Source organism: Cyprinus carpio, chromosome B13, assembly GCF_018340385.1.
Source record: "Cyprinus carpio isolate SPL01 chromosome B13, ASM1834038v1, whole genome shotgun sequence".
Classification (NCBI taxonomy): Eukaryota; Metazoa; Chordata; class Actinopteri; order Cypriniformes; family Cyprinidae; genus Cyprinus; species Cyprinus carpio.
This window is the reverse complement of record NC_056609.1, coordinates 4918496-4938363: the sequence shown is the minus strand read 5'-3', so window position 1 is coordinate 4938363 and position 19868 is coordinate 4918496. Positions and strand designations below refer to the sequence as shown.

General features: G+C 37.6%; 1 protein-coding gene across 1 annotated transcript; it reads right to left on the bottom strand.

Annotated features, from left to right (window-relative positions):
• Positions 1–4986: 4986 nt before the first annotated feature.
• On the bottom strand, positions 4987–19812 carry LOC109059245 (bone morphogenetic protein 5). Its single transcript, XM_042736103.1, has 7 exons — positions 18905–19812; positions 15125–15318; positions 10513–10660; positions 7908–8105; positions 7074–7150; positions 6858–6968; positions 4987–6653 (listed from the first exon to the last, which is right to left on the bottom strand). The coding sequence occupies exons 1-7, from the start codon at positions 19356–19358 to the stop codon at positions 6504–6506; spliced, it is 1332 nt and encodes a 443-aa protein (XP_042592037.1). The 5' UTR covers positions 19359–19812; the 3' UTR covers positions 4987–6503.
• Positions 19813–19868: the final 56 nt, after the last annotated feature.

The window sequence follows — 19868 nt, the reverse complement described above, 5'->3', positions numbered from 1 at the left end:
TGGAAAGTCCCTTCTCAACTCCAATATGCACTAAAAACATATGAGCATGAGAGGGAAAGTAAACAATGCGGAAAACGTGAACCCTTCCTCGAGGGATGTGAGGTAATATTTTTGTCTGCCTGCCCTATTGAAAGGACTTTTGTGTGTGGTGCCTTTGCTTTACTCTAAAGATGCAATGCTTAAGGCTCACAGACACATGGGATCTTTTATTTAAGGATAAAGCTAGATTTGCATTTCCTGAAGGAGAATACAGTAGATCTAATATGTTTTATGGTAGTTGTAATCTTTTTAAATAAATTTAAGTTTAATCTCCACTGATTTGGAAATGTTTGGCATTCTGAATAATTAATGTTCTCCGCTTTTTTGTTTGTGTAGCGCCCCCATTAGTACTCTTACGGGGGAAGGTTCACCTGAGTTCTTTTATGATCTAATATACACTCAAATGTCCATTATTCTAATAAGGGCAAAATATGAATCAGGTTGCTGGTGTTCTCAAATAAACATGCAGTAGTAAAGGGAAATAAAATAACATAATAAGCAACAACAATTAAAGCCAATAGATAAAAACTTTACTGAATATAAAATAGACTAGTAAAAGACAAAGATTTGAATTGGAAAATAATTAAAAGACAATTGACAGCTGAACTTTTTTTTGGATCCTAAATAAACTAACATCCGGTAGAAATCAAATTAAATACATTTCTCTTTGAAGGCCTGGGTCGACGCTTGGGTTCATAGTAGCCTAAACTTGTGGCTACTTCACTCCAAGGAGCAAAATAAAATAAATAAAAGGAATGAGCTCACCACGCACGTATTATGCAATAGCACTTTCAACGTAGATCATACAGCGCTCTCTCAGTCTCGGTGCAGCACTCTATCCAGATGTACGGCCCAGACTGTACTTCCAGCCTGTTTAGTCAACAAACGTGTGTCTCTCATCCCGCGCAGCACTTGTGCTAGCGGCTGGAGGCCAGCGTTAGACTCCAAAGTCCAAACTGTCTGTAAATCAGATGAATTAAGCCTTTAGCCAAAGCACTATTCAGCATTGAGATATAATCCGATATCTTTTAAGGATTAGTCACCCTAATCTACAGTATCAGATGTCACCCCAGGAATATGTAATTCACATATCACTGTCTCTATTCCTAGCGCTCTCTGCCCACTGCCTTTTTTCCCCATACCAATGTCATCCCTTTCTTCTTCGGCACCTCCACAGCACACCCGGTGAGACTATTTAACTTTCACTTTATAAAATAAAGCAAACATTTTACATGTCAAGCGACAATAACAATCAAGTCTAGTCAAGTCATCTTTATTTATATAGCACTTCTAACAATACAGAGTGTGTCAAATTGACTGTACAGCATTAATTAGGAAAATAGTGTGCTAATAATGCCAAATGACAATAGCAAACACTTATTTTTTTTCAGTCAGAGCCATTTCATCATTGAATTCAGTGATGTTATCATCCAGCTCAGTTCAGTTTAAATAGTATCTGTGCAATCAAGTCAACGATATCGCTGGAAATGAAGTGTCCCCAACTAAGCAAGCCAGACGCGACAACGGCAAGGAACCAAACCTCCATCGGTGACAGAATGGTGAAAAAAACTTGGGAGAAACCAGGCTCAGTCGGGGGGCCAGTTCTCTTCTACCCACATGAAACCAGCAGTTCAATTCCAGGCTGCAGCAAAGTCACATAGTGCAGAGGACTCAACTGGTTCCTGTGGTCTTGTCCCGGTGCCTGTCTGAGACAAGGTCTTTACAGGGAATCTGGAGCTCATCTAGTTGTCCTGGTCTCCGCTGACTTTCAGGGCTGTAGAGGTCCTCTCCAGGTGCTGATCCACCATCTGGGCTGGATATGTACTGGATCCGGGTGACTGCAGTGACCATCGGATTTGGATACAGACTGGAAGTGGTGGCTACAATTACCTCGGAATAAGAGAGAAACAGACTAATATTATCGTAGATGCCATTCTTCTAACGATGTAGCAAGTACATCGGGTGTTATGGGAAGTGTTCCAGTCAATTGCAGTTTAAAAATCCTTTAACAGAATAAGAAATGTGTTGGTGTGTTATGTGTAAGCCAGGTTAAAGAGATGGGTCTTTAATCTAGATTTAACCTGCAAGAGTGTGTCTGCCTCCCGAACAATGTTAGGTAGGTTATTCCAGAGTTTGGACGCTAAACAGGAAAAGGATCTGGCGCCCGCAGTTGATTTTGATATTCTAGGTATTATCAAATTGCCAGAGTTTTGAGAACACAGCGGACGTGGAGGACTATAATGTAACAAGAGCTCGTTCAAATACTGAGGTTTACAGGGCTAATATGGACATACTAACTGGTTCTAGTAAGAACTCTAGCTGCTGCGTTTTGGACCAGCTGGAGTAAAAGCATTACAATAATCTAACCTTCAGGTCATAAACGCATGGATTAACATTTCTGCATTTGACATTGAGAGCATAGGTCATAATTTAAATATATTTTCGAGATGGAAAAATGCAGTTTTACAAATGCTAGAAACTGATGACAAAGAATTGACAGAGCAGCCATCAAGTCTTAGACAGTGTTTTAGGTTATTACATGCAGAGTTTTTAGGTCCTATAATTAACACCTCTGTTTTTTTTTTTGTTTTCCAGAACCAGAACATAAAAAAAATAAACTACTCCACACACATTTTTATAACAACTACAAAACATTCTACTATTTCAAAAAAATGGTATGTTTCACCAGGCCAAATATAGAAATATACAGCTGAGTATCATCAGCATAACAGTGAAAGCTAACACTGTGTTTCCTGATGATATCTCACAAGGGTAACATGTAAAGCGTGAAGAATAACGGACCTAGTACTGAGCCTTGAGGTACTCCATATTGCACTTGTGATCGATATGATACCTTTTCATTCACTGCTACAAATTGATGGCGGTCACATAAGTATGATTTTGACAATGGACAATGAATATCTCTTTTACAGAACTGGAAAAATGTACAATATGAAAATAAACAAATTTATTTGGATTTTATAAGCAATTATACAAACAAATGTTTTTCTTTGTTAACTAAAATTATCGTATAGTGTTGTTGTAAAAGCACTGAGTATGTCCTAGGACTATACAGTACACTCATGTCTCATTTATTATTTTACCCCATTTCTGCTGTTACACCTGTATTTAACCAAATAGCAACATGACAAACAAATTGAAAAACGTGACGAATGAAATAATAATAATAAACATTTTTTTCTGTTGTTCTGTTCTGTTAGTATTCAAAATCCTGTTCATGGCAAACATTAATATAGATAAAATGCATTTCTATTTATTATACAGTATATGTATATGCATACCTTTATGGCAGGCAAATAAGGATCAGTTAATTTAAGAAGCATGTTTGAGGAATTCTTTATATAAAATTGTTTTTTTAAACAGTTTCATAGTCATGCCTATGTGTTACAGCGATTATATTACATTAAGAAGATTATTCACATTGCCCATGATAAAATCACTGTAATGCATGACCTGGCTCTGTGGCTCTTTGCTTCAGGTGAACACGGTCCAGTCCTGAAACACTCTGGCAGTGATTGGGAATGCAGTAGTGTACAGGTGTTCCTTTTTACACCGATTGAATGGGATTTCTGGGGTCAAACATAGACTTCTTTCACCTCTTTTACACCAAAACAAGCACACACACACAAATAACATTTGACTCAGAACACATCCTCTGTATTCTGAGCCATGACCTTGTCCTGGTAACTAGTGTGTAAAAAAATGTGACCCAGATGCTTGACTTGCTCAGGGACGTCTGATTGAGCTGTAATGAGGGTCTACAGCCCACCCACTAAACCCAAATTGGAAAAAGGGTATGTGGAAAGATGAAGAAAGTAAACTGGAAAACATTTTGATTAGATCAAGTTTCAGCAGCGTTGTGGGCCGACTGCAAGCGGACAATTTCAAAATAAACTATGAGGCCAGAGAAAAGAAAAGAAAAATGTTCTAGCTTACGATAGGCTAAAGTAATGGGAGAAGAATTTCACAAAGAAATATGACATCGTTGATACTTTATGATAGAGATTGACATTTTATTTATTTGTGTCAATTTGTTTGTTGTCATGAATGATCCACAAACAGAACCAAAAAAAAGTAATTTTTTACTGTTTGGAATCACAAAGATAAAAACAAACTTTTCCTTGCCTTTAGGTATTATACATATTTCAACTAATGTCACACGGGTTAAAAATCATGTGTTTTCCATTTATTTAAACACAGCTGTGCACGTGTTCAGATTGTGTTCTCTTGGGGTGTAGTGTCCTAAATATTTACCTAACTAGATAAAACACACTCCTAATCATTTTAATATGCATCTCCTTTCACTGTATGTGCATGTGTATGTATACAGGACAAAAGAACTGCATTTTTAGCTTTGTTCGTGTGTTGTCCACTGTAGGTTGTGGTTTCATTTCAGGCATACCAAGGTTTATTGCAGTGTAACACAGGGATATGATTGACAATTGCCCCTTTGACTACACAAAACAACCAGCATATGAAGCTCATTACTACAATGAAGTCAAAGAGCAGAAACAGAGCAGCAATTTGAGCTAGAATCTAAACGAATGAAGCACAGACTTGTGGTGTGGTGGGTGTCCCCTAGTTTTATGGTTCAAAAAAACATAAAATCAAAATTCTGTTAACAATTTCAACAAGCATGTTTACACGCACATCATTTTCCGATTAAACCATGTGGTCTGGTTAAGCCTTTAATCTGGAAAAAAGTAAACGTAATAGAATCTGTCACTTTTTTTTTTCTCTCGAATCGTAGCGCTGATAATTAATTTAATTTGGACGTTCAGATCACGACACAAAATTCCAATTCTCATAAGCTTATTCCAGCTGTCTTAGTATACTAGAAACCTGAACATTGGCCTAATCCAGTTATAGCAATCAGGTTAATACACATATTAACCGTGTAAACGCTATCATTGAGGTTGCCTGTCAAATGAGCATCCATAGACCCGAAGGGCCTCACTTTGATCGATCGTGTGCATATGTGAGCTCTCCGCAGGGAACAGGACAGTATATTCATCTATACTCACGATGGCGAATGATCCCTTTCCCCTTTTATGTGGCTACTATTCTAAGAGAGTCTGCTCACTGGCACAGATTTCCTTAAAATAGCAGCATTCACACTGGGCCTGGTGTTGTAGAAAGGAAGACATTTAGTGGAATTGGAAGGAATCCATGGTATTAAACAGTAGATAGGATTGTGGAGCAGCAGGAGTAATCATGCAGGGCAGCAGGCCGCAGGAAAGCAAATCATCCGTGCCGCTAGAAGTTAAGTTAGCAGGTGGCCTCCGCTATTCATTGGTCGTCAACACTCTTTTTAGATCGGGACCACATAACATCTGGGTGCTCTGGCCACTGGTTTCAATTAAGTCAAATACAGTCGCTCAATTTTCTGGCATTCGACAAATGTGGTTCATAAAAAATGGCAAGTTTTGATCAGATGAGGTCAACATAGATTTGCATGCAAATATTTGTCAAAATTGTGTTTTCTAGCAAATTCATGGTGTTGAGTCAACTGGTAATGACAGACACAGAAAGTATATTTGAAAATAGATTTAATGACATACAAACACTGTTCTAAAATAATAAATGCAATATTTTCCAAAAAATATATTACTCAGAGTACTAATGCATGTCCATGTGTATGTGTACGGGACAAAAGAACTGCATTTTTAGCTCTGTTCGTGTGTTGTCCACTGTAGGTTGTGGTTTTATTTCAGACATACCAAGGTTTATTGCAGTGTAACACAGGGATATAATTGACAATTGCCCCTTTGACTACACAAAACAACAAGCAAGGAAGAATATATATAAGGAAAAAGAATATTTGATCAAAGAAAAAAAAAAATATATATATATATTTTGCATATCCACCCACTGATATCTAAAGCAAACTAATATGAAACAGTATTTGTGGGCTGCAATACTTTGGGCTATTTGAGGAAATATGTACTGTATAGTCCTAGGACATACTCAGTGCTTTTACAACAACACTATACGATAATTTTAGTTAACAAAGAAAAACATTTGTTTGTTTAATTGCTTGTAAAATCCAATATGGCTGTTTCTCCCCACATTAAAAGGGTGATTTAGAGTTTAAGGCATTTACATTTCTTTTGTAAAATAGCAGCAGTTTTGTTTTGGAGTGGTTGCTTATGAACTTGACATGTAATCTAAAGAAAGGAAATTAAACTTGATCCTGTAAAACTCTCTCTAACTGGCCTAACTTATTAACATATTCTCAGAGAAAGAGCAATCAGCTATGGATCTGTGGTAAAGAGTGGTAACTCATCTACATCTCTCATATTAAAAACGTTATTACAAAACAAAGCCAAATAAATAAGAGGAATCATGAGCTAATATATACATAATACTGTACATCAAATGTCAAAAACTATTTCTTTTGATATGTTATTCCAGCAATATGACACAGAAGCTCCTCAATGCCCTCAATGACATCCACAGGACCTCACCACCATATTCCTGTACTTCTTCAGAATTACATTTGAGCTGTCATCAAAATACAGCACCGATATGGCATTCAGTTTGGTCGGTGCACAGCAAGGCTTTGGCACATTATCAGGAAACATTAGATGGACCTGTAACAAGAAAAAAAAAAAAAAAAAAATGAATGGAGACAACATAACAAAAAATTATTTTTCAGTGGTTTACCACAATCAGTGGTATATATATATATATATATATATATATATATATATATATATATATATATATATATATATATATATATATATTTTTTTTTTTTTTTACAAATACTCTATGATGAAGCAAAGGAGGCTTACCAAGGTCTGCACAATCGCATGGTTTGTCGCATTCATGTGTGCATTGAGTGGAAATGAACACTCTCCATCACAATAAAAGGCTGCATAGCCCTCTGGAGCAATAATCCAATCCTGAAATGACAGAGAGGCAGAGATGAATTATCTGGTTGAGTGAAGCAATCACACAGTGCAGTCTTGTAATTGATTGATGTCTTGCGAGCCGCCACATGCGTTTACCTGCCATCCTAAGTCGCGGAAGCTCACGTAAAGTTCATGCTTCTTGCAGGCTTGTCTCTGTTCACTGGTATTCTGATCTAGATAACAGCAACAAAACGGAGGTTGAGCCTTCAAACACTGAAGTAGTCGTGTTGTTTAGTCTAGGAGTGTGTGTGGGCTTAGTGTGCTCTATGTTTGCAGCTGGCAGAACGTCTTTGTATACAGACTCTGAATGCAGTAAATACTCAGTAATTTGATGGCAGCAAAGAGGCCTACATTCAGAAAACATCAGGTTAGCTCAGCAGGTATTTCTCATGTGAGTCATCTAGAACTGTGGAATAAAACAACTGCTGCTTATTAAATGTAAATTAGAGATGTTGTACTGTAAGTGATTTATACAAAATAGTCTACAGAAAATATGACAGGTATCACTGAAATAGGAACCCCTTTCTGTGGTGGCCCTAGCCTCTGTAAAAAGCAATAAAGTGACGACTGTAATCATGCCTTGAACACAATTTTGACTGACAAGTAATGCGAAACAGAGTTCATTTTATTTTCACCTGCCATGGTTTATCTGAAACATTGAAGAAAAAAAAAAAAAAACCTTCCCTACAAGCACCATCTTACATTGTGCCTTGAGTATCTTTAGTAGATTTGATGCAACTAACCTGACACCTTTCGTAAATCCAGTGAGTAGTTCAATTAGTTTGATCCAGTGATCAGACAAGAGGTTGTGAGATCAAGAAACTGCTGAGTTTTTTGTGTAACATGTATGTGCATGAAGAAAGTGAGCTGTGTCTAGTCGAAGCTAGAAAAGTTAGAAGAATTGCTTATAGCAACTCTGAATGTGTTTACCTCCACTTTTGAGAGCTGGTGAAGATTTCTGTTGTGTTTTGCTTTTGTTTCTGTTGTGGCTCTTCCTCTTGCTTCCTGTCGCTCTTACAGAACGGAGCAGAACCTCACTGGCTTTGAAAAAAGCAACCAGGAATGGCTGTTTGGACTGAGGTCCGGTCCTTCCGATGATGCCAGCAGATTTCATGTTGATGCTTCTACCTGAAAATCATGTATGTATCCGATTACAGAGATCAACGTTAGACAAACAGACATGATTAAGGCATGAAAACCTCTTCCTAGTTAGCAAAATCATCACAAGTATTTATGACAGTTTCTATGGTCCACACAGATACTGTAGTGATTGTGTACATGTCAACATGAGAGGGAGAGGGCTGAAAACTGATCCTAAAATACAGACAACTTTGTGACATCAGGTTCCCATTTAAGAGAGAGGAAACACTGGGCGTAGTCGTGACTCAAAGATGATACTTTTGTGAAGTCTCACGCTGGTAAACGTGTCTGTTTTTAAGCTAATATAATGAATATGTGAATGGAAATAACACCAGCTGCATTTAATGGTCTTTATTTCCAGTAAAACGAGTATGCAGCAATAATCAAAACAATAAAGCACATGCAGGAAAGAACACTAAAATGTAGCGCTGTCTTTAAAGTCCCCAAATGTTTATCATTCAATAAATTACCCAACAAATTATTTACATAGAGCAATGGTAGTCTGGCAGACATTTATTGTAAAGCTCCACTAAATACAAAACACATCCCACATTTGCAGTTCCACATATTTAAACTAGAGTTCCCCGTACAATGGTGTAACTCTCTTCATAAACACTGCATTATTACAATGCTTCACTGAAAAAATCAATTAGGTAGTCCTGAACCGGTAGTAAATTTGTCATATATCCGACCTTCAAACCACATTGGATCAACAATATAGAAGTGTTGTAAATGATGCCACACAGGTGGAGTAATAACTTCTGTTTGTGGAAGGAAAGAAGGAAGGACATATACTGCATAGATTGTCCTGCATGTTAACTCAAGATTGTGATCTAGAGTATTTAAGTCCATGTCATATTAACAAGAAACTATGCTTTTAACCACAGATTGAAAGTTTTATTTCCAACCACATTTTTATATGTGATGCTGTTTTCCAACGGAACTATGATTTTGGGAAACACCAAATCATTGAACTACTGTATGTTGGTACTGATGGAACTCATGACCATAGCTGGCTAACAATGCTTTTGGGGAATGTACCCCTGGTTACTAATACTAATTCTCAAGTTATGACCCATCTTCACAAAGTTTGAACTGCAAAAGTGTAAATAACACCTGTTATAAAATGATACTCTATAACTAGTGCACAACTTGAAAAATTGTAAAACAACAACAACAACAACAACAAAAAAAAACCTTAATTGTGCTACAGACTTTGACCAGTGATCATTGACCAATGGCGATTTCATGAGCATTCTTCAACTAGAAAATAATGTGTGCAGTGCCATTATCCTCCACAGAATTGGGTCATAACTTCGTTACAGCATGTAATCTGGATTACGTAATCAGATTCCAAAAATCAAGTACTCGTAATTTGTATATTACATTTTATTATGCTCATAACCAGATTACAGTTACTTTTTATGGATTACATGATTACATATTATTTACACAATGGCAGTAAATCATTCATATTTTTTTTCTCCGTAATTCCTCTGTTCTCTTTTAAATTTTCCTTTCTAAACATTCTACTGTGCATCTTATAATTTAGCTTTGACTATATGCACAATATAGAATGTCATGAAAATAAATCTGCAAACCATGCTTCTGAATTTGGGTGAAAAACCGCACCTCAAGCAATTAGACCATGTATGAAACAAATAATTATACAAGTTACCTAACACTGGTGACATATAGCTGTGAAACACTATGTTGTCATCATTTCCAGTGACCTTCAGTAACTGGTGACTCTGGAAATCTGGACAAGCACGAAAGACTTTGGGCATGTGATGACATTGTTGTTTTCATATTTATTAATTTTTGTTCATGTAATGCAGGGATTTCCAAATGTTTTGTCAGCTAAACTCCTTTGACATAAAATTTTTACTTGAAATATCTCTGAGGAAGTTAATATTTAAATAATTTAAAAACACATTAGAATGCTAACAGTTCTCTGGTGTCAATTAATGGTGACACTGTCATGCAGATAAACAAAATAAAAATGTATCTTTTTAGTCTTCAAACAAAACAAACCCATTGCAGTTCTGTCATTAAGCCCAGTTTGGGAAACCTTGGTTTAATGTAATGTTTGATGTTGATATCAAAAATCGATTTGTTTCTCTTTGGTTTTTTTATGTCAATATAAGTAAATGTCATGGTAAGTTTAAAACAAGTTAGATACAAAATGATCTAAAAAGTAGTCACAATACAGAACATAAAATGAGCAATCAAGTCACTAACTAAAGTTTTCATCATGTAATAACTGACAACAATTTGTAAGTAATCTACCCAGCACTGATACTCCAGTTTCCAGTACCATCCTCTGAATGCATTCTCTGAGACAGCATAAACTGTGTGATTGTCCTTAATTAAAGCACAGATGTCCATGTCTTACCATCAGTGGTCTCCACGCAGAGCTGCAGGCCCATGTTCTGCTGTGGGTTCAGGACCCAGTGATTACTGGTGGCCGTGATGTCAAACACCAGCCACCCCCCATCAGTAGCGCGGATCTTTTTGGAGTCCAGGAGAAATGTTTCAGCATCTTAATGAGACAATAAGAATGCACTATGACAATGAGATTTACATTATATTTTTGAATATAATATTTCACTGTCCGCCACAAATAGATGAATGTTAAACTGTAATGACATGTTTAACATCCAAGACGAATGAGTTGGATATTGCTAATTGCAGTCATTCTGCATCTTAATTAGCAATGTTGATTATAACATAGAAAAACAAATATTGAAACGAGTGCAACCAAATTTTCTCTCAGCCCTTCCTTTTCATCTCGACCACAATTTTGTCAACAAGCCATTTCTGTTCATCTACTTAACTGACGTTTCAAAACAGCACATGGGCCACACAGTGAGACAGCGGCCCTGATCCCACAGACAGGAAAAATGATCAGAGACAGTGGCACGTCCCAGCGTGCCGCAATGAGGGTGAGCGCAGCACACCCCACATTCTGTGTCCCTGTTACAACTCAATATTCTCATTTTCTTTTCAACTTTGGTGTGACCAAGCCAATACAATTGACATAAAGTAGGTGATCTGTGCATCATATACACTGACCTCAAAAGACAGGGAGAGATGAAAACAGATGCTAATACATGTTCTCAGAACTCAGCAAGTATCATGGAATTCTTTGAAGTACCTTGGAGTTGCATGTGAATGCCATGGCTAATGGTAAATCATTCAGTTCCACAGTACTGTGTGTTGCCATCTGTTAAATATTCTGATTCCCCTATTGAGCACTTCAAGAAGTGCAAACCCAAACCATGAATAATTTGTCCTGAACCAAATATTCTAAACCAAAACAATGGTATTTTTCTGTTTTTCTTTTTATTAGAGGACCATCTGTCAAAAACTTTCTTCTGAATGTTTATCTTCTTGCACTTTGCCATGTGAACAACCAGTTGGTAATTACACTTGAGCCTTCAGTTCAACATAACACATTAAAAGTTCTTGGTTCACTTCCAGTTGGACACGACAAAAGTAATGACTTGCGGTTCAGTGAAAAAGTCAAAACCGATTCAGCCAGCAAGTGAGTCATCAGACTGATTCACGCAAATAGTGAACTTGTGATTTATGAGTCAGTTCATTAAAACAGTTCGACTCATTAGAGTCACTTGCGAGTTGGACTGCATCAAACTGCGAACATCCAGAGAGGACAATGCACTAAAAACATGCATGCTCTATTTACCGTGTCGTTTGCTTTCATTAAATTCAGGTATATAGAAATTGAACTATATATTGAACTAGTTTTGAATAAGTGGTTCTCTATTCCCAATCCTAACTATTATGGTATCAAAGTACTGTACCTCCACAATACTGTTTTGTAAAGGTGTTATATTTCGTTTACCTCCATGTCTTTAACACTCACAGTAGGCACGCTTTGGCAGGGTATAAGAAGTGGGTGCTAAGCTGTAAAACATTAAATTCCACTAATCACAGGAAAATCACAGTATGGATACAGGAGTGAATGTGCAAAGTTGTGGGACACAAATGCCTTATAAACAGGGTTCCAGAATACCATTATAAACCCCTGTTTCATTGCCCCAGGAGAGCCGTATCTCCGCTTAATTGTTTCAGCTGCATTCATTCATGGTGAGAAAAGGCCCTGTCTATGGTGTGCCCATGTATGACTCAAGATAAGTCACGGCTCTCAATCGAGATAAGAAGACCATTAGAACCGTGAAGAGGCAGGTGGGCACAGACTCACTTTTAGGAAGCTTTGGAAGTCTCTTGACGCAGAGGCCCTCTATTAATGCCAGATGGCCCTGTCTGGGGTGCAAGCGCTCTGACAAGTAGTCGAGATACGCAAAGAGTGATAACTGACGGACTTTCAAGACTTTCCTAAGTGCTGGAAGTTGCAAATGAGCTGTTAATGGAAAGCTTTATCCATGGCCATTACCAGCAAGTATATCTGGTGAGATTGAGGAAGAACAGGTTTGCTTTGCTTTGTCGGGTGAGCTGTGGTTATGCGAAATCATTCCTAGCGGACAAGAGGTGGTCTGAACTTTACAGAACAGAGTTGAACTGATGTCATGGTCTCTTAGTTGAGCCCAGATGACTATATGCTAAAAAAAAAAAAAAAAAAAAAAAACCTGGTGTAGTTTTCTTAGGAAAAATGTTTCCATGCATCATTCCACAATGGCTATGCAATCTTTCTTTGTGAATTAAAGGCACAGGTTGGACCTCCCATACTTCAGATGTTGAGAACGACCATTCTACCATTCTGTTACCATTCTAATTCAAACCTTATTGAGCTACTGACATGGCAATGTAATAATCTTGGTTCCCACAGTAAATAGAAACAAAATTATTTTGTAGAGGTGTATAGCTGAAGACAACTTGAAAATGTATCTGGAAACATATGACATGTTATTTCTAAGAGTTTTGTTCTTTTTTCCTGGACATTTCTAAAGTTCATATAATACTTGAGTATGGTGAAGGTGAACAGATTTATCTTGCTGTGCAAAATAGAGTGCTCAAGTCTGAGGATTACATAAGAACAAATGTAGTAATGAATGGATAGATTTAAGGCAGGAGATGGGGTGATGGAGGGATGCTGGAAGAGTCATCATGGTGGTGAGGTACGCAGCTGTTTATATACTCCTGCATAATGATTGACAGGATCAAATGAACTAGCTCCCCCTCAACCTTGGTTTTAAAACTCCATAAAGTAAATCTTCTTTGTGGAATACTCGGAATGATAAAGATACCAGTCTGCCATCTGGATTTTTTTCACATTCAGCGAAAGCAATGATATTAGTTACATATTAATAGATCCTGTAGTAAACATGGTAGCTTACAGTGGTTGTAAAAGCAAAGCTTGAGACATGTTCCTGAATCATGTTACACAACAAGTTCCAAAATATGTTGCATTAATATTTGTCAAATGTATTGAACTTTTTCCACATACAGTATTTTCTGAAACAGTAAGATGACTAATCCGAGACGTTGTGTACCGGTGTCAGTCTTTCAATGGTGACAAATTACAGTCTTAAAACATCCTGACGCATTCAGTTTAATCGTCACAAGGGAAACCTCCAGACAGACTCCAGACTCACTCGTGTAAACAGGATGTCCTTTTATTTTCCGCTTGTTTGCCTGCCTAAAGTGTTTCACAGACCAGGCAGAGCTTTAAGAGACTATCCTACAGGTTTAATTGGAAGTCAGGTTTAATTTAAACTCAACGTGTTACTCTGCGGCAAAAACTGCCGCTGATGTTCAGCTGTAAAAGAGCTTTTTCAACACAATATCATTAGAGAGTGTAGTGTTTTATGTACTTGTAATTTATTGTTCATTTATACATCTTAACTACATGAGGGAATAGTGTACTGTAAATTCCCGGGTTTGCGGTTTGAGTTTGTTGTGATATTTTATATGCTGATTTTGTTTATTGTGTTATTGATGTTGATGCTGCAGAAACTGTCCTGCGAAGGGACAAATAAAGAGTACTGCTACTGTATTACATTTGAAGACATGCAAATGTCTACAAATCATCTGAGGTTTCATAGAATTTATATTTTAATGGATGCAGTTCACAAATAAATGTATTCTCTAATAATGTTTCTCCATTAAGTCCTGCTATGAGATTGTGTATTAAACTAACCTAGCAAAGGTTCAGGCAATTTTGATTCTGACCAGGCAGAACATTTGAACACTGCTGTTCAAAAATGTGTTTTCTAAAGAAATTATTAAATTTATTCAGCTAGAGCAGATTAAATGTATAAAAAAAATGTAAAAAAAATTGTCAATTGTGACATTTATAATGCTACACAAGGGTTCTATTAAAGTAATGGCGGCTGAAAATTCAGCTTTGATCACCGCAATAAAATACATTTTACAGTATATTTAAATAGAATACAGTTATTTTAAATCGCAACAATATTTTACATTATTACTTAGTTCATTGTATTTTGATGAAATAATACAGCCTTGTGAGCATAACTTTTTTCAGACAGTATGGTGCCCATCTATTTCTTTAGAGTGTGCAAGACTTGATGGAGTGTTTGTATTTTTGGCATATTCTTTTTAGATTTTTAGCAAGAAACATGATCTTTTTTTGGAAACTACACCACCTGTCAAAAGGCATGTTTACTTAATATTTATTACTACTATCAAGTGAAAATAAGTTTGGGAATAATATTGTTACCGAGAAGTGATCTAAGTATTTGAGGTTCTTCACTCCCTCAAACAGTTTCTTGAGGTTCATTCTGTGATGCTTTTTAAATGGATTTGAAGAAGTTCATACTGTATGCATTAGACACTTATTGGCTGCTTTTCCTTTGCTCCATCTGCTCCAACTCATCCAGACATTTTGATTAAGATGTTGTGGGAAATTCCCTGAGAATTAATTATGGCCGCTAACAATGGCGTTTTATTTGCAGGTGCTGTTTGTGTTCTTTTATTTTTAAGGAATGGAATCATGAGGAACATTAATTGGCTCAAGTGTGTCCAAACCTTTGAACGGTAGTGTAAAATGAGGAAAGATCTCACCTGTTTGGATATTCTTTGATGACTTGGTATATGGTGACCTTGAGTGTGATGTTCTCATATCTGACGTGACTTTGATCCTTATAAATCCTGAACTCGGCGGCGGTCACTGCCTCACCTTCCGGAATCTGAGTCAGGTCGAAACGAAACTCCCTGTAGTGTCGTCTGTGATGGGAAAAATCCTTGTCCCGCTCGACTGCATGGAAACACAAAGCACACAATGACAAGCTGCATGGGACTCGTTTGTTTTTTACACTGTAGGACGGAGGAAGACTATTGCACACATGTAAAGTGTCAGGAGCTGCTTTCTTTAAAAAGTCATTCATCAAAATCGTCAACAAACCACACCTAATCCAAACATTTGGACGACCAACAAAAGCAGTATCCAGTCCATTAAAGCAGCCATCTAAGCACAGGTAGCAGCCGCTACACAAGCCCTTCCCTGTATGCTCTGCCCATGATGAATGGGCTGTCAGGTAAGAAAAACAGGCCTTCGCTAATAACACACTGCGTTAGCAGAGAAACACACATTTCAAGTGAACAATGTATCACAAGCTTTCTACTCTGATATTCTGACCTCCCAAGATTCCCATTTCTAATCTGCTGCAAATACCATGTGGGTGAGATGTTATCACTGTCAGAAATTTAGTGCTACCTCCTAAAAGTGTCCTAAATCGTAGAAACCTTAACGAGCAAACATTTTTGATATATTTGAGGTGCCTAGTAGATAAGGCTTTCTCTATATATCTAGAAACTGCTTTGCCAGATAATGATGAAGCATTGCATTCAGTGTGTTTTAACCCTTGAACAGGCCTCTGAACATTCAGTACTGCTGAGAAACTATGGTTATGTTTTTGTAAGGCAATAAAGAAACAGATAAGCACTTTTGACTCTTTGTCTTCTTAGGACTCATTATTACAGAACATTCCTACATAAAACCCATTTTAATTACAGGAGATGTTTGAGAGGGAAAAAAGCAATGGCATATCAGAAAACGCTGAAAAAAAAAATGCTGTACTTTTACCATTAATGGACATCTCAACCAGTTGGTAGACATCAAACTTTTGGGTTGGTAAAACTAAACACTGCATTTTGTAGTTCAGTAATACCAACAGGCAAAGCAGCAAAAGGGTTAAAGAAGAATATAAAAAATGGGCTTCTTTTTGTGCTAATTCCATGTAGTCTGTAATTCTCATTTCTGAAGCATTGCCTAAAACATGTATAGAGTGAAATGCAGACATACAGCACTGCTCATGAAGCAGCGGAGCTGAAGTGCGTTTGCTTTGTGGTGCCGGCTTCTCTGATAGTTTATCTACAGTGAAAGTCTGTAGTTACTTAACACGGAGGGGTCAGAGGGCAGGCCACAGTTACACCAGCTGGCCAGACTCAACTTTAGCATCCTGGCTGCTAATTAAGAACAGAGGATGGGGATCTAGTGCTTTCTGGGCAATACAGAGATATTATTGAATTAATTCAGTGCATTCATTTCAAGAGATCAATGGAGAAGTTAAAGTACATTTTGCCTGCATGGCCATGATCCAGCCAAATAGAGGCTTAAGCACAATTCTTCATTTGCGCTTCTCATAGCTGTCGTTTTTTTCTTTACTGAGAGTGTACGTTTTGATCATTCTAACGTAGACAAGCTGCTTTTTTAAACCCATGAAATACAGCATCGATGGGTTTTACGACATGATAAGCACACAACATGTAAGGCTGCAACGTATCCAGGATGCTTTTAGCACTTTAGTCTCATTGTACATTGAAAGAGCAGCAGCGCTTTGAAAGCAGTGGCTGTACATGCCCTCATTCTCCTGAGTGAAAACACATGGGGCGCAGTTAAGGTGATGATGGGGGACTCTACCTTAACACACACATTTATTTACTCTGCCATATCTGAGGCCCAAACTGTGTTTATACTGAACTCCCTTTTGTATTTTTCAGACAAATCCATACAAGATTTTTGTGATTCATCTGGGTGTAGGATTTTATCCTCTCCATAAACAAAACAGTGACCTTTAAAGTCATGTTCAATTTTTAAGCCAAAATATGGCTAAACCAGCGTCTAACGCATAAATTAGATTAACAAAGAAAGAAAAAAGGCACTAGCTACTGGCACCAGATTACCAGATTTAGACCAAAAGCAGACTTTCTTCAAGCTCTTTCCTCTGCTTAACAACAGGAAGCAATTAAGGCAAATTATCCTCAGGTCAGACAGTCACTTGATAAGTTTACATGAACTGTGAGGTGAGAGGTCACAGCCACTTAAGTTGTATACAGTTCAGTGTACACTTACCGTCTTATCGCAGCATTCTTCAAATAACGGCAAAAAACATTTATTACTAACGACAGGATATTAACAAACCCTGCATGTCCACGTCCTTCATGATTTGCTTCACTTTTTCTACTCACTTCGCTACGGTATGTGCATGTATGCTTTCAAAGAAGTATATTCTGATATAATGACACTCTTTATAGCCACATTTTTATTTTCTCTCTAACCTGCAATTGCCTCAGAGTTTCCAGTAACCATACAGTCCTATATTTACACCGTTTATAGAGTTTTCAAGGACAGCGTAAATGTGGAGGACTGTAATCCAGTAATATGAAAAAATAAAAATAAAATAAAAATCACCTGCTAATTTTAACATTGGATTTAAAAGAAGGCACTATACTTGAAATCAAATAAATGATCTATGGCATAAATATTAATTACTTACAAAGGCACAGACGTTTGCAAGGACCTAGCAATAGTATAAAACAGTTTAATAACGATAATTATCAGACAAACTTGCAAAAATAGTCTAATAGAAAATTATAATCACTTTAAGCGCACGACATCACCAAACGGCCTCAAAGTGAAACAGGCTCTATCGATGGCATTTTCATAGCCTTGTTAAACAATGTACTTACATTCTGTGAAAATAGCATTTTTCTTTTTCGAATGAGATGTTTTCATTTCAATAACCAGAAACTGGACATCAAATAAATATATATATGTGTATTTTTATTTATTTCGTTTTTGTTAAACAAACCATGTAAAAAGCTTGTTTACTCAGCTCAGTCCTTCTAGACTCCCGTCGACTCTCTACTAAATTCAATAGGCTATAATTTAACATTTTATAAACTTGGTGAAGCACTAAATCTGTAATATTGTGACAAACGAAACGGTAGCTGGCAATTATCAATAATTACCATTTAAAATCAGGAGCTAGGCTGTAATTACATTCTCTCTGTAAACGAGCACATATTTTAAGTTTAAACTTCTGATGTCTGAGGCCCTTTAGCTCAAAAATATAGGCGTTTCAAGCATCAAATTAGAATTTCTTAATTTACATAACTTTATAAAAACTAAATATGAACAAAAGTTCACATTCTACCGCAGGAAAAAAAAATAAAAAATACAAATAAAAAAAACATCGGCAGGCTATCTCTGAGACCCCAGATATAAAACATGAACAAACGCAATGAATAACATTCTCTGACTGACATAAACTCCGTAGAGTTATAGCCTACGCCAGCTAAATGTTTGTTTTTTATTTATTTTAATACAGTATGGCACCAAATAAAATCAGTATCATTATTCTGAAAAGTGCATCAATGTATAGAGATAAATAAAACGGGTACATAATGGACTTTTCCTGCGCTTTAGATTTGACAAATGTTAAATAATGCTACAAATCTTAATATTTTTCACATACAACATTCAGGTGAATTTGAACAGAACACGAGGATTAAATACTGACACACTTTAAGAGAAAACCCTGCCACTCAACTATACGTACCCAGATTGACAAAGCTCATCACCATATCCGCGTCATTGAGAAAGTTGGTGTCTTGCGCGGTGGCCAAAGGCGGGCTCTGACTGGTCAAGGGCGCCGCGCGGTACGCCTGCTGCGGCGCGCTCGAGTATCCATGTGGAACCACAGAGGCGCCTTTACGCGCTTTCCCAGAGAGCATCTTCCCCAGTGTCGCGTCCTCTTCCTCGGTCGTCATCGCGTTGTACAGGTCCAGCATGAAGAGCGGTGCCGACGACGCTTGTTTACCCGGGGAGAAGGGTCTGGGACGGTGAGGCAAGCCCAGGATGGAGAGGATTTCTCTCTGGATCTCTCGCCGCTCGTGGTTGCGCAACCGCCTGTAAATAAAGCTCGAATGCACATGGTTGTCTCCTAAACCGCACTGAACGCCGTGAAGAAAGCCGAGACAGCTCCACAGAAGTCCAAATGTTGGCGCTCTCATCTTTATTTCTCAGGATGATGCTTTTACCAAACGACTGCAGGGTTGATGATGGTGCTCACCATGGTGCACCATTAATAGCCGACTTTGTTCAAGTTCTTTAGTGATCAAGTCTTTATTCCGTACTTCCTCTCAAACCTAGAATGAATTTCTTCTCAGGCTTCAAGGTGATGCTTCAGGTCAGCTGTTGCTTGCGCTGTGCAACATCTTCACTACTGTCATTAACTTGAATTGAATTCTGAACTGAATTGTTAAACATCAAACACGTAATGTAGAAATCGTGAGGAACGACTTACAAAGGACTGTTCACCTGCGCATTTACTGAAAGCAACAGCTCCGACCGCCTGGCAACAGAAGCGCGCAGCCTCAGGAGTCAGTGCATGAACTGGTTCAAGTTGTGCATGCACCGACAGACGACTACATCCCTGAAAAAGTGTTGAAAGCGGTAGTCCGTCCCACACTCTGGAGGGTTTGCATCAACCTCTAGCGGTCGTATATAAAACATCGTTGACC

Bases quoted from the DNA above. Each gene is read 5' to 3' on its own strand.
- LOC109059245 (XM_042736103.1), bottom strand. From the start codon at position 19,358: ATGAGAGCGCCAACATTTGGACTTCTGTGGAGCTGTCTCGGCTTTCTT. The intron at 8,106-10,512 runs GTAAGACATGGA...CATGATTTTCAG, and splicing joins CTGCGTGGAGACCACTGATG to GTAGAAGCATCAACATGAAA. The intron at 6,654-6,857 runs GTAAGCCTCCTT...TTCTTGTTACAG, and splicing joins ATGCGATTGTGCAGACCTTG to GTCCATCTAATGTTTCCTGA.